The sequence below is a fragment of the Cherax quadricarinatus genome, unplaced genomic scaffold (assembly GCF_038502225.1).
Source record: "Cherax quadricarinatus isolate ZL_2023a unplaced genomic scaffold, ASM3850222v1 Contig187, whole genome shotgun sequence".
Lineage (NCBI taxonomy): Eukaryota > Metazoa > Arthropoda > Malacostraca > Decapoda > Parastacidae > Cherax > Cherax quadricarinatus.
In genome coordinates, this window is record NW_027195213.1 from 39,026 (window position 1) to 53,599 (window position 14,574).

Below are 14,574 nucleotides of genomic sequence, written 5' to 3' on the forward strand. Positions count from 1 at the left end.
TCTAGATCGGTGGTGATCTTGCTTCTTAGGACCCTTTCAAAGATTTTTATGATATGGGATGTTAGTGCTATTGGTCTGTAGTTCTTTGCTGGTGTGAGTAAAGGTTCCAATTTGCCTGATCAAATTGCCAGCGTGGGATGCGAAGAGGTGGTGAATATGAAGGGGAAGTAAGAATGATTGGGAAATGATCGCTGTCATGTAAGTCCGGGAGAACAGACCAAGCGTTGGAGGAAGAGCAGGCTGAGAGATTGATGCAAGAGAGAGTGTGAGTCCGAGGATCAAAATGGGTGTGAGTACCTGTATTTAAAACATGGAGGGGGTGGGTGGCAAGAAAAGCCTCTAACTGAATGCCATGGGAATCACATTTTATTATAATCAAAAAGAAGCGCTAAGCCACAAGGGCTATACAGCGCTGCAGGGTAGGGAAGGAAGCGAGGGTATTGGATGGCAGAAGGGAGGAGGGATGATCAGCAGGTTATAGAAAACAGCGGGGCAGGGGATAGTACGGGGGTAGAGGGTAGCAAGAGATTGAAGTAGAAAGGGCTGAAGGTATCAGAATTTGTGAAGTCAGTTGTTGTCAAAAAGTCAATGAGAGAGTCCGGATGAAAGGTGGGTTCATCAGCGAGAAGGGAAGGTAAAGAGAGAGCAGCGGAGCAAAGACGACGACAGAGGTAAATTCTGCGTGCTCAATGATAAAGTGGGCAGTCCAACAGAATGTGGCTGACTGATAATGGAGCTTGGCAATTCTCACAGAGAGGAGCAAGACGCCTCTCCATGAGATATCCATGAGTATGGCCAATGCGAAGACGGGAGAGAGTAGTGTCCCAACCTCGACACTGGTGATAAGAAGACGGCCAGTAACCTATACTCGGTTTAATAGATTGAAGTATGTTGCCAAGAATAGTAGACCAACATTGTTGCCAACGGGTGTGAAGGTGGGAAGATATTGCAGCAAAATAGTCCCTAAATGGAATACCTCTATAAGAAACTGGTAGATCATGTACTGCTGACTGCGCAGCAGTGTCTGCCTGTTCATTGCCCTGTATGTCAACATGACCAGGGACCCAACAAAAAACAATATCTTTATGCTTGGTAAAGATGCGGCATAGCCAAAGTTGGATACAGAGGACTAAGGGGTGAGGTGTATCAAATTTTAGTATACCTGTAAAGCACTAAGGGAGTCTGAGACAACCACAAATGATGACACAGGCATAGATGCTGTAAGGATGGCATATAATTCAGCAGTAAAAATACTAGCCGAAGATAGTAAATGCCCTTGTACGGCACTGTCCGGAAACACTGCTGCGAATCCTATGCCGTCAGAAGACTTAGAGCCATCTGTGTACACAGCAATGGGATGAGAATGAGAGTGAAAGTGGTCAAGAAAAAGAGAGCGGGAAGCGACCACAGACAGTTGGGCTTTTGAGCAAGGGAGGGAGAAAGAACAGACTCGAACAGCTGGAACTTCCCAGGGGGGTAGGGAAAAGTGAGATGCTACATGTACATAGAAAGGTGGTAGTTGAAGAGAAGACAAGAGCGAATGAAGGCGAAGAGAGAAGGGACGGAGTAAACAGGGGAGACGAACAAATAAAGAATGTCTACTAATATCAGTGACCATTCTATAAATGGAAGGATTGCGGAGATCATGAGAGCGTACATAGTAGCGCAGGCAATGGGCATCACGGCGATCAGATAAGGATGGAATGTTCGCTTCTGCATAGAGGCTCTCGACAGGGGAAGAGCGAAAATAACCAAGACATAAACGTAATCCTTGGTGATGAATGGGGTTAAGGCTAGAGAGAGTAGCAGGAGATGCCGCTGAATAGATCTGGTCACCATAATCAAGTTTCGATAAAATAAGGGTGGAATGTAGGCGAAGGGGGGTGTGACAATCAGCTCCCCATGAAAGATGAGCAAGGGTTTTAACCCTTTGACTGTTTCAGGCCCCTCTCTGAAACTGTCATTCTATGTCGCCAAATATTCAAAAAAAAAAAAATTATTTTTTCTTATGAAAATGTTAAGATTATTTTTCTGAGTGTTTTAGTCCAAAAAAAAAAAATTGCCATCGGTACTTACCGAGATATAGAGCCATGAAGTTTGCAGAAAATGAGCAGCGTATGGCAACAGCGGCGACTGCCGCTCACCCGGTAAACTTTAGTTTACTTGTAATTGAAGGTTTTTTGTTTTTTTCACTATTTTATTTTTTCACATAACTTATGTGGCCTATGAGACCAAAGTAAGGTGCAATGTACATATATACACTCGTTGTATACAACACAATAAGCACACAAACATAATTATCAATATATTGTTTACAAAACTTTACAAAAACAAACAATCCTCCTCCTTCTTCTCCTCCTCCTCCTTGTCTTGTGTGCGAGTGTGTGGCTTATAATTGTTTTGAGTCAGAAGTCGGCAGCTGTCAAAGTGACATATTGTCTCATTACTCACTCCCCCTCCCGCCTGTCAAAACAATGGGGTCGGATGCTGCTTCCCCTCCTCCATTCTATCTAATTATCTTTCTCCCTCATTCTATATCTTTCAATCTGTCTCTCTTTCTATCTGTCTGCCTATCTCTGTCTCACAGGTACACATAAATACAAGTATACATAGTGTAAATTACCTAGGATAACCCAAGAAATCCAGACAAAGTGCTATACTCTGCTTGAAGATGTGAGTAAACGTGATGACACAGTCTTGTGGCTCTCTCTGAGACAGAGAGCTAGATGGACAGACAGGGAGCTTGACAGACAGACAAATAGACAGACAGAAATGTTTGTGTACCAGCAAAAACAAAGGGAGGGCGATGGTCATGCAATATTTCCTTATCAGCTCTACCCTCGTTTACGCTCATCAAAGTCAGCTCTTATCAGATGTTATCTCCCCTTATCTTGTCACTGTCATGGGGTGGACTTTTTTTTTTCTTGCTTCAAGGGAACAATATTATTACATCTTCTTCTTCTTCTTCCTCCTCCTCCTCCTCTTCCTCCCCTCCTCCTCCTCTTCCTCCCCTCCTCCTCCTCCATTGCTTTTGGTCTCAAACTCCTCCAAATCATGAAATTGATCTTCACTGACACTTCCATCTGTGTTAGAGCATCACTTGGGAAGAGAAGAGTCCCAGATTTGCTGGGGAATCACATATTTCTTACCGCTAGACATGCTGAAAAAGGACAATTGAAATGGCATTCCCACAATGCACCACTGGCTCCCCGATTTTTTTTATATGGTGCACACTGACAATGGAGACCCATTCTCTCACATGTGGGCCTACCAGCTTTCTCCTGCTTGATTTGAAGCTGCTAGAATTTATGCGTATAAATACGTCAGAAACATTGGCTCGTAAGACGTATTTATACGTCGGAAACAGTCAAAGGGTTAAGAAGGTTCAGCCGGCTGTGACAAGTTGCCTTCAGAGAGGTAATGTGAGGTTTCCAGGATAACCTACGATCAAAGAGGAGGCCCAGAAACTTGACTGTATCACGTTCAGGGATACGGGAGCCCTAGAGGTACAAAGGATGATCAGAGATGACAGAGCGTCTAGTGGAAGTAATTTGGTGGGTTTTAGTGCTGGAAAATTTAAACCCACGTGTGGTGGCCCAATTGGAAACACGGTCGACTGCATGTTGGAGAGAAACTGTAATGAGGTGACAGTCAGCGCCTGCACAGGCAATAGCGAAGTCATCAACATAGAGTGATGACCAAATATTTGATGGAAGACTAGAGGCCAAATCATTAATAGCAAGGAGAAAAAGTGTTGTGCTCAGAACACATCCCTGGGGGACACCTTCAGCTTGGATAAAGTCCGGGGAGAGCATATTACAGGCCAACCCCCCCCCTTTTGCCTGTTCACTCTGTCACATCTGTATACAGCAGGGCCCCGATTTACGGCGTTTCGCTTTACGGCGTTCCGCTAATACGGACATTTCAAATTATGACCAAAACTCGCTATACGGCTCCCCCCACCTGTCTTTCTAATACGGTCACAGCGGCCCACCGAGTTTGTTTACATTCTTCCTGAGCACATCTCCTTATTATGTCTTGAAACTTTCCAAAATTTCAAGTGTTTTAAAGTTATTGTATATTTTATATGTACTGTACTTGATAATTAAACTTGTGTACACCTGTACCTAAATAAACTTACACACTGTGCTGGCATGTAGGTACACATTAAAATCACTAAGAGTCTCTCTACTCTTGATGCAATAATAATAATAATAATAATAATAATAATAATAATAATAATAATAATAATGGAATAAAGATAGAAATGTTAAAAGCAGGTGGGGATATAGTTTTGGAGTGGTTGGTGCAATTATTTAATAAATGTATGGAAGAGGGTAAGGTACCTAGGGATTGGCAGAGAGCATGCATAGTTCCTTTGTATAAAGGCAAAGGGGATAAAAGAGAGTGCAAAAATTATAGGGGGATAAGTCTGTTGAGTGTACCTGGTAAAGTGTATGGTAGAGTTATAATTGAAAGAATTAAGAGTAAGACGGAGAATAGGATAGCAGATGAACAAGGAGGCTTTAGGAAAGGTAGGGGGTGTGTGGACCAGGTGTTTACAGTGAAACATATAAGTGAACAGTATTTAGATAAGGCTAAAGAGGTCTTTGTGGCATTTATGGATTTGGAAAAGGCGTATGACAGGGTGGATAGGGGGGCAATGTGGCAGATGTTGCAAGTGTATGGTGTAGGAGGTAGGTTACTGAAAGCAGTGAAGAGTTTTTACGAGGATAGTGAGGCTCAAGTTAGAGTATGTAGGAAAGAGGGAAATTTTTTCCCAGTAAAAGTAGGCCTTAGACAAGGATGTGTGATGTCACCGTGGTTGTTTAATATATTTATAGATGGGGTTGTAAGAGAAGTAAATGCGAGGGTCTTGGCAAGAGGCGTGGAGTTAAAAGATAAAGAATCACACACAAAGTGGGAGTTGTCACAGCTGCTCTTTGCTGATGACACTGTGCTCTTGGGAGATTCTGAAGAGAAGTTGCAGAGATTGGTGGATGAATTTGGTAGGGTGTGCAAAAGAAGAAAATTAAAGGTGAATACAGGAAAGAGTAAGGTTATGAGGATAACAAAAAGATTAGGTGATGAAAGATTGAATATCAGATTGGAGGGAGAGAGTATGGAGGAGGTGAACGTATTCAGATATTTGGGAGTGGACGTGTCAGCGGATGGGTCTATGAAAGATGAGGTGAATCATAGAATTGATGAGGGAAAAAGAGTGAGTGGTGCACTTAGGAGTCTGTGGAGACAAAGAACTTTGTCCTTGGAGGCAAAGAGGGGAATGTATGAGAGTATAGTTTTACCAACGCTCTTATATGGGTGTGAAGCGTGGGTGATGAATGTTGCAGCGAGGAGAAGGCTGGAGGCAGTGGAGATGTCATGTCTGAGGGCAATGTGTGGTGTGAATATAATGCAGAGAATTCGTAGTTTGGAAGTTAGGAGGAGGTGCGGGATTACCAAAACTGTTGTCCAGAGGGCTGAGGAAGGGTTGTTGAGGTGGTTCGGACATGTAGAGAGAATGGAGCGAAACAGAATGACTTCAAGAGTGTATCAGTCTGTAGTGGAAGGAAGGCGGGGTAGGGGTCGGCCTAGGAAGGGTTGGAGGGAGGGGGTAAAGGAGGTTTTGTGTGCGAGGGGCTTGGACTTCCAGCAGGCATGCGTGAGCGTGTTTGATAGGAGTGAATGGAGACAAATGGTTTTTAATACTTGACGTGCTGTTGGAGTGTGAGCAAAGTAACATTTATGAAGGGATTCAGGGAAACCGGCAGGCCGGACTTGAGTCCTGGAGATGGGAAGTACAGTGCCTGCACTCTGAAGGAGGGGTGTTAATGTTGCAGTTTAAAAACTGTAGTGTAAAGCACCCTTCTGGCAAGACAGTGATGGAGTGAATGATGGTGAAAGTTTTTCTTTTTCGGGCCACCCTGCCTTGGTGGGAATCGGCCGGTGTGATAATAAAAAAAATAAAAAAAAAATAATAATAATCTCTTGGGCGCATTAATGTCGCATATTACGTTAATATAGACATTTCCCTTAATCTATCTATGATATTTTTTTCAAAATTATATAAGAAACACATTATGTAACACACAAACATGATACATGCACCCACAGTATAAAAATTTATACAAATATATATGAGATGTTTACCAAACGGTTTGTAGAAGTGTCGGAAGAATTACGTTTTCTCTAGCCCGTCACCTGTTACTAGGGATAACTGTAGAAAAATATTCCTTTCGTATGCCTTCACTTTATAGCTATAATTCTGTACTAACTTGTACACAGTGTAAGAGTATTTGTTTCGTGATTTAATTATTATAATAATAATAAAAATATTATAAGGTAAAAGTTTCACAAACTCTTACAAATGTACATGAATGAACTAAAACTGGACATGTATTAATACCGTCTATTTCGCCTGACCGAGTGATCGTCCACAACCTGTTCAGTTTGTTTGTTTACGCTGTCTGAGCTCGGTGTATCATTAAATGTTGTATATTACGTTAATATGCACATTTTCATTAATCCATCCGTGATATTTTTTTCAAAATTATATAATAAACACGATACATAACATAAATACATAACAACATATGTGTAGAGAACCTAGGATAACCCAAAAAAGTCAGAGTGACTTACTTCCATTGCCTTCACTCAGAGCATCATTTCTTCTCAAAATGATGTTACATGAGAATGGGAGTGTTCTTTATTTATTCTACCGTATAAATGTAGAGACAACCTGTACACAATGTAACTTGTACACAAACCAGACGTGTAAACTGTTTACAAAACTTACCTTCGCCTGGTTTGTTTACGTAACTCTGTGCCTGTCCTCTCTCATGCACTCATTCTTTCTCTCTGGTATGGTAGCCCGGCTGACTACCATACATACCACACTTGATTTTTTACAATAAATACTACTCATCTCACCCTATATTTTAAGGTAAGTAATGAGTGAACTGTATATACATTTCATCGCTCTGGGATGCTTAAATATCATAGAATAGTATGTGTGGGTGGGTTGGCCTGGTATGGTAGCCTGGCTGACTACCATACATACCACACTTGATTTTTTACAATAAATACTACTCATCTCACCCTATATTTTAAGGTAAGTAATGAGTGAACTGTATATACATTTTATCGCTCTGGGATGCTTAAATATCATAGAATAGTATGTGTGGGTGGGGTGGCCTGGTATGGTAGCCTGGCTGACTACCATACATACCACACTTGATTTCTTACAATAAATACTACTTGTCTCACCCTAGATTAAGACTATAAATATTTTAAGGTAAGTAATGAGTGCACTATGTGTGTATTGTACTTTTTTATTGTTTTTTGATGCCTGGTTCTATTCCTAACATAATATATGTTAGTGTAAACTTGTTATCTAGTGTTTGTATGCATTTGTAAGTGGAAAAAAAGGGTGTTCCACTTTATGGCGGTTTCCGCTTTACGGCGGTAGCCTGGAACCTAACCCGCCGTATAAGTGGGGCCCTACTGTAGGTTGTAACCTGGGATCCATATTTCGCTGTCCAAGTGATCCTTTATGTGGGTCTCAGTGAAAGCCGCGAACATTGCCTTTGCCTTTGCAAGCAGTCCACGGATGAAAGGTATTTTGTTGTTTGTTGGGTGACCAAATTGTCAGTAATTTCTACACTGTTGCAGTGTAGGGATCACCTTTCAAATTTGTAAATGATGTCCTGCTACATAAACAGAGGATGGGAGTTCACGGTTGTTGAAAGTTAATCGAGCCACATTGCAAGGGTATAGTCAACACCCGTGGGCAGGAAGGACATAAGTGTCTACTTTGAGGATTGGGAGATCTTGGAGCTCCAGCTGTTGGAGAATGTCATTGCCACATTTTGGAAATTCTGTTGGACTATGGTATGGGACAGAATGACAGTACCACTACAAGAATGATGTTTTTTGGTAGTGACAGGAATAGTATCGATATGTGAAAAAAAGAGAAAGATCATGAGCTTGGGTAGCATTCTGGACAGTGATGATGCATGTACTGCTCTTGAGAGTGTGAAAGGAAATATCTCTACCAACATGGCATAGGAGTGCATTGCCAATATTATGGTCAGAAAGATAGGCAAATAGAGGAAGTCAGTCGTAAAGCAAAGAATTTAGTCCATTGTGCATTCTGAAACTGAGTGTGGAAAAGGAATACATGACGTGACAGTCTTTTCTGAGTAGAATGAGGTGGCAAAGAAGTATCATCAGGCAACTGTCATTTGTGTTTAGGAGTGGGACTGGAGTTGGTCCAACATGTGACAGGTTGGCGATTCAAAAACTGCTGCGCCATAGAGGGAGAGGTCAGAAGCATAGTCAAAGGAGAGCGGAAGTCAGCCATATCGAAGGAGTCAGTTGAAACCCAGGTAGACCTCAGTACTGCAAATAGCACAGATGCAGCATGGAACCTGTGCCATACCCAACCCTTCATCCAGTAAACCAGCAATCCGGGATAACAACCTCACATCTGCCGAGCTACCTTGGTGGACAAAAGAGAGGGTGGCCGGATATCCATCACAAAGCATACCTCCCTTGACCACCACCCCTTGAATCTGAAAGGCAGCCTCCAGAGATACACCCATCGCCTGAAAGACACCCAAAGCCACTCCCTGGGAGACTGGAGAGAGATCAGGACATCCTCAGGCGATCCAGATTCCATGGCAAACTACACCACCGCCAAGAACCTCAACGGAATGAGATGGACCCTGGTACCCTTCCCCCAGTCTAGGAACTAGCATGCCTGTGGGAAGAATTCCAAAGGCCAAAAAGAGGAAGGGAATAAGAGAGGGGTGGGGAGGAGGAGGAAAGCAAAAAGGAGGATGGGGAGGTAGGGATAGGGAAGGGAGGATTGGGGGTAATTAGGTTCAGTCTGAGGAAGGAGACCAACAGGTCTAATTCCTCAGACCAAGAGCTTCTTCACCATGCCAAGAAGCCCCCCTTGAAGAGGGTGAGGGTAGAAACATTGGGCATTTCTTTACACTGTTTATGTTCACCCATCAGCAAAATGGGTACCTAGGAGTTAATGGACTGGAAAAGTTACATCCTGGGACAAGGACCCAATTTGTGAGAAATGCCCAGCAATACAAGGGGGTTTGTATATAGTAGTATGTCATTGATGTCAGTTAGGCCTGTATACCTTGTACATGTACTTGTAGTAAAGACATTATTATTATTATTAGTAACATATTTCACACTCAAGACTGTTATGGTACATTCATTTTATACATTCTGATGAGTTTATAACTAAAACATTCCTGAAACATTCAACACTAACATGTTTTATCTCCTGAATGTACTTGTGTATGTCTCACAAGACTGCCTTTTTGACTAAAACATTTTAGACACTCTGAACATTGATATGGTTTATCTCCAGTATGTACTCTCATATGTCTCACAAGATAGCCTTTTTCACTAAAACATTTCAGACAATCTGAACATTGATATGGTTTATCTCCTGTGTGTACTCTCATATGTTTCACAAGACTGCCTTTTTGACTAAAAGATTTCAAACATTCAGAACATTGATACGGTTTATCTCCTGTATGTACTCTCATATGTGTCACAAGATGACTTTTTGTACTAAAACATTTTGGACACTCTGAACACTGATGTGGTATATCTCCTGTATGTATTTTCATATGTGCCACAAGACTGCCATTTACACTAAAACATTTCAAACACTCTGAACACTGATATGGTTTATCTCCTGTATGTACTCTCATATGTTTTACAAGACTGTATTTCACACTAAAACATTTCAGACAATCTGAACATTGATATGGCTTATCTCCTGTGTGTACTCTCGTATGACTCAGAAGATGGCATTTTTTACTAAAACATTTTAGACACTCTGAACACTGATATGGTTTATCTCCTGTATGTACTCTCATATGTATCACAAGATGGCCTTTTTGACTAAAACATTTCAAACACTCAGAACATTGATACGGTTTATCTCCTGTATGTAATCTCATGTGTGTCACAAGATTGTCTTTTCTATTAAAACATTTTAGACACTCTGAACATTGATGTGGTTTATCTCCTGTATGTACACTCATATGTTTAACAAGACTGCTTTTTACACTAAAACATTTCAAACACTCTGAACATTGATATGGTTTATCTCCTGTATGTACTCTCATATGTGTCACAAGACTGCTTTTTGCACTAAAACATTTCAGACACTCTGAACACTGATATGTTTTATGTTCTTTATGTTTTTCCATATCTTTTAAACAATGGTATTTTATTTCAAATATTTTAGTCATGCAACAGTGGTATAGTTAATCTTACTACTGTACTCACGTCTATTTCAAGATTTTTTTTTCAATTATTTTGGACACTGAACACAGTTTTCCTTATGAACATATTCTCATGATAAGATTTATTTAAATAAAACTTTCCCTACTTAAGAACACTAATAAAGTTTATATTGTGTATTAAAACACTATCATAATTTTATTTTTGTATGTTAAAAGAGTAATATATGAACTAGTACAATGCAGATACACTCAACATAATTTTTATTATTATTTTAGCTTGTTTTTAAAGATATTTTTTCTGAATATTATTAATTACAATATTACTAGCTTGTATTTTTTATTAACTACCATGCATAGTTAGATAGAATTCCCAATATCAAAAGTAAAATTGTTCAATTAGTAATACTTAGCTAGTTAAAATTTCAAAAGAAAAACAGATGTTGCCTTTCTTGAAGTACTGAAGATATAGTGTCTGGCAAGATACAACCTGGTAGTCTTCCACAAAATACTTCTGCAATATCAGTTGTTGTTCAAGACACTTACACTGGTGCTTCTTGAAGTACTGAAGATATAGTGTCTGGCAAGACACAACCTGGTAGTCTTCCACAAAATACTTCTGCAATATCAGTTGTTGTTCAAGACACTTACACTGGTGCTTCTTGAAGTACTGAAGATATAGTGTCTGGCAAGATACAACCTGGTAGTCTTCCACAAAATACTTCTGCAATATCAGTTGTTGTTCAAGACACTTACACTGGTGCTTCTTGAAGTACTGAAGATATAGTGTCTGGCAAGATACAACCTGGTAGTCTTCCACAAAATACTTCTGCAATATCAGTTGTTGTTCAAGACACTTACACTAGTGCTTCTTGAAGTACTGAAGATATAGTGTCTGGCAAGACACAACCTGGTAGTCTTCCACAAAATACTTCTGCAATATCAGTTGTTGTTCAAGACACTTACACTGGTGCTTCTTGAAGTACTGAAGATATAGTGTCTGGCAAGACACAACCTGGTAGTCTTCCACAAAATACTTCTGCAATATCAGTTGTTGTTCAAGACACTTACACTAGTGCTTCTTGAAGTACTGAAGATATAGTGTCTGGCAAGACACAACCTGGTAGTCTTCCACAAAATACTTCTGCAATATCAGTTGTTGTTCAAGACACTTACACTGGTGCTTCTTGAAGTACTGAAGATATAGTGTCTGGCAGGATACAACCTGGTAGTCTTCCACAAAATACTTCTGCAATATCAGTTGTTGTTCAAGACACTTACACTAGTGCTTCTTGAAGTACTGAAGATATAGTGTCTGGCAAGACACAACCTGGTAGTCTTCCACAAAATACTTCTGCAATATCAGTTGGTGCTTCTTGAAGTAATGAAGATATAGTGTCTGGCAAGACACAGCCTGGTAGTCTTCCACAAAATACTTCTGCAATATCAGTTGTTGTTCAAGACACTTGCACTGGTGCTTCTTGAAGTACTGAATATGTAGTGTCTGACAAGACACAACCTGGTAGTCTTCCACAAAATACTTCTGCAATAGAAACATGAGTCAGTATAGTACAATATTCCACAATTACCAACAACACATACTGAACAAGAAAAGAATTTTTTTCTATTATCACGTTTCACTAAATAAAATTGTCAATTTTAACACATTCACTGTCAGTCCCAATATATTATGGCTTAGAAGGCAGTGTCAATCCCGTAGTACTATGCCAAAATTCTAGTGGCTTTCAATCTTGCAGGAGATAGCTGGCAGGCCTACATATGAGAGAATGGGTCTGAATGGTCAGTACAGTGGTCCCCCGGTTCGCAAAGTCATCGGTAACCGATAAATCCGGTATCCGAAGCGTTATTTCACAAAAAATTTGCCTCGGCTCCCGTTACAAAACCCAGTACGCCATACGATTCGTACGAGACGTGTCCACATGTGGTCTAAACTGCCCCGTGTGTGCCAGTGTTTACAAGCCAGCCAGTGTGCGCGCATCTAAGGATACATTCGGTACATTCCATATTATCCATATTATCACTGTTTCTGGTGCTTGTTTCTGCAAAATAAGTCACCATGGGCCCCAAGAAAGCTTCTAGTGCCAACCCTTCGAGACCAAGGGTGCTAATGACTATTGAAATGAAGAAAGAGATAATTGCAAAGTATGAAAGTGGAGTGCATGTGTCGGACCTGGCCAAGTTGTATAGTAAATCCCAATCAACCATCTCTACTATAGTGAGCAGGGAAACGGCTATCAAGGAAGCTGTTCTTGCAAAAGGTGCAACTGTGATTACAAAACAGCGATCGCAAGTGTTAGAAAATGTTGAGAGACTGTTACTGGTGTGGATAAATGAAAAACAGATAGCTGGAGATAGCATCTCTCAAGCGATCATTTGTGAAAAGGCTAGGCAGTTGCATGACGATTTAATTAGAAAAATGCCTGCAACTAGTGGTGATGTGAGTGAATTTAAGGCCAGCAAAGGTTGGTTTGAAAGATTTAAGAATCGTAGTGGCATACATAGTGTGATTAGGCATGGTGAGGCTGCCAGTTCAGACCACAAAGCGGCTGAAAAATATGTGCATGAATTCAAGGAGTACATAGAGGCTGAAGGACTGAAACCTGAACAAGTGTTTAATTGTGACGAAACAGGCCTGTTTTGGAAGAAATTGCCAAGATGGACTTACATTACTCAGGAGGAAAAGGCATTCCCAGGACATAAGCCTATGAAAGACAGGCTTACTCTGTTGATGTGTGCCAATGCTAGTGATGATTGCAAAGTGAAGACTTTATTGGTGTATCACTCGGAAACTCCCAGAGAGTTCAGGCAAAAGAATATCCTCAAGGCTAATTTGTGTGTGCTGTGGAGGGCAAACACTAAGGCATGGGTCACTAGGGACTTTTTCTATGACTGGTTACACCATGCATTTGCCCCCACTGTGAAAAATGACCTAATTGAAAAGAAATTAGGCCTTAAGTGCCTCCTGGTGTTAGTGCCCCTGGTCATCCTACAGACTTGTCAGAGTGACTTTGTGGGGACATAAGCTTAATTAAGGTCAAGTTTTTGCCTCCTAATACCACTCCTCTCCTGCAGCCCATGGACCAGCAGGCCATTTCCAACTTCAAGAAACTGTACACAAAAGCTATGTTTGAAAGGTGCTTTGAAGTGACCACAGATACTCTCTTGACTCTAAAGAAGTTTTGGAAGGATCACTTTAATATCCTCAACTGTGTAAACCTTATAGGTAAGGCTTGGGAGGGAGTGACTAAGAGGACCTTGAGCTCTGCTTGGAAGAAACTGTGGCCAGAATGTGTAGACAAGAGAGATTTTGAAGGGTTTGAGGCTAGGCATTGGGAAAGTCCTTGGGGTTGGAGGTTAATGGGGAGGATGTGGAAGAGTTGGTGGAGGAGGACAATGATGAGCTAACCACTGATGAGCTGCTAGATCATCTTCAACAGCAACAGGCCAGACCTAAGGAAACTGCTTCGGAGGAGGGGATAGAGAAATTGATGAAGTTGCCTACTTCAAAGATTAAGGAAATGTGTGCAAAGTGGCTTGAAGTGCAATCCTTTTTTGATGAAAATCACCCTGACACAGCTACTGCAAGCCGTGTTGGCAACCTGTACACTGACAATGTTGTGAACTACTTTAGGAAAGTCATAAAGGAACGAGAGGTACAGGTCTCTATGGATAGATATGTTGTGGGACAGAAGTCCAGTGACTCTCAAGCTGGTCCTAGTGGCATTAAAAGAAGAAGGGAAGTAACCCAGGAAAAGGACTTGCTACCTCAAGTCCTAATGGAGGGGGATTCCCCTTCTAAACATTAAAAACTTCGACACTCTCCCCTCCTCCCATCCCATCAATCATCACCAGATATTCATTAAAGGTAAGTGTCAATTATTCTATTGTGTTTATTCTATTGCTATTATTGTTATTGTAATTATTCTATTGCCTTAAACTTAATATTTCATGTGGTAAAAGTTTTTTTTCATACTTTTGGGTGTCTTGATCAGATTAATTTGATTTCCATTATTTCTTATGGGGAAAATTGATTCGCTTTACGATAATTTTGCTTTACGATGAGCTCTCAGGAACGAATTATTAACGTTAACTGGGGGTCCACTGTATGCATAGTAGGGATGCATTGGATGTGAAAATTTAGATATCCGTGGATGTGGATATGTATTCAGATGTCTAACCTACTTGTTTTGTGGATGCAAACACGGATATCTGCTTGCAGTACAATGCGGAAGCAGACTGCAGATGTCATATCTTGCCATCCTCCCGGATGCAG

General features: G+C 40.8%; 1 protein-coding gene across 6 annotated transcripts in view; it reads right to left on the reverse strand.

Annotated features, from left to right (window-relative positions):
• Nucleotides 1–9,183: 9,183 nt before the first annotated feature.
• Nucleotides 9,184–14,574, reverse strand: part of LOC128698465 (zinc finger protein 84-like) — a 52,330-nt gene continuing 46,939 nt past the window's right edge. For 2 of the 6 annotated variants that reach the window (XM_070080166.1, XM_070080167.1), the window contains exon 2: nucleotides 9,184–11,634. In XM_070080166.1, coding sequence (XP_069936267.1) covers nucleotides 9,291–10,289 — 999 coding nt within the window. In that variant the 5' untranslated portion in view covers nucleotides 10,290–11,634 and the 3' untranslated portion in view covers nucleotides 9,184–9,290. Of the gene's footprint in view, nucleotides 11,824–14,574 lie in introns of all 6 variants that reach the window. The other 4 variants (XM_070080169.1, XM_070080170.1, XM_070080165.1 and 1 more) reach the window with 3 other exon arrangements.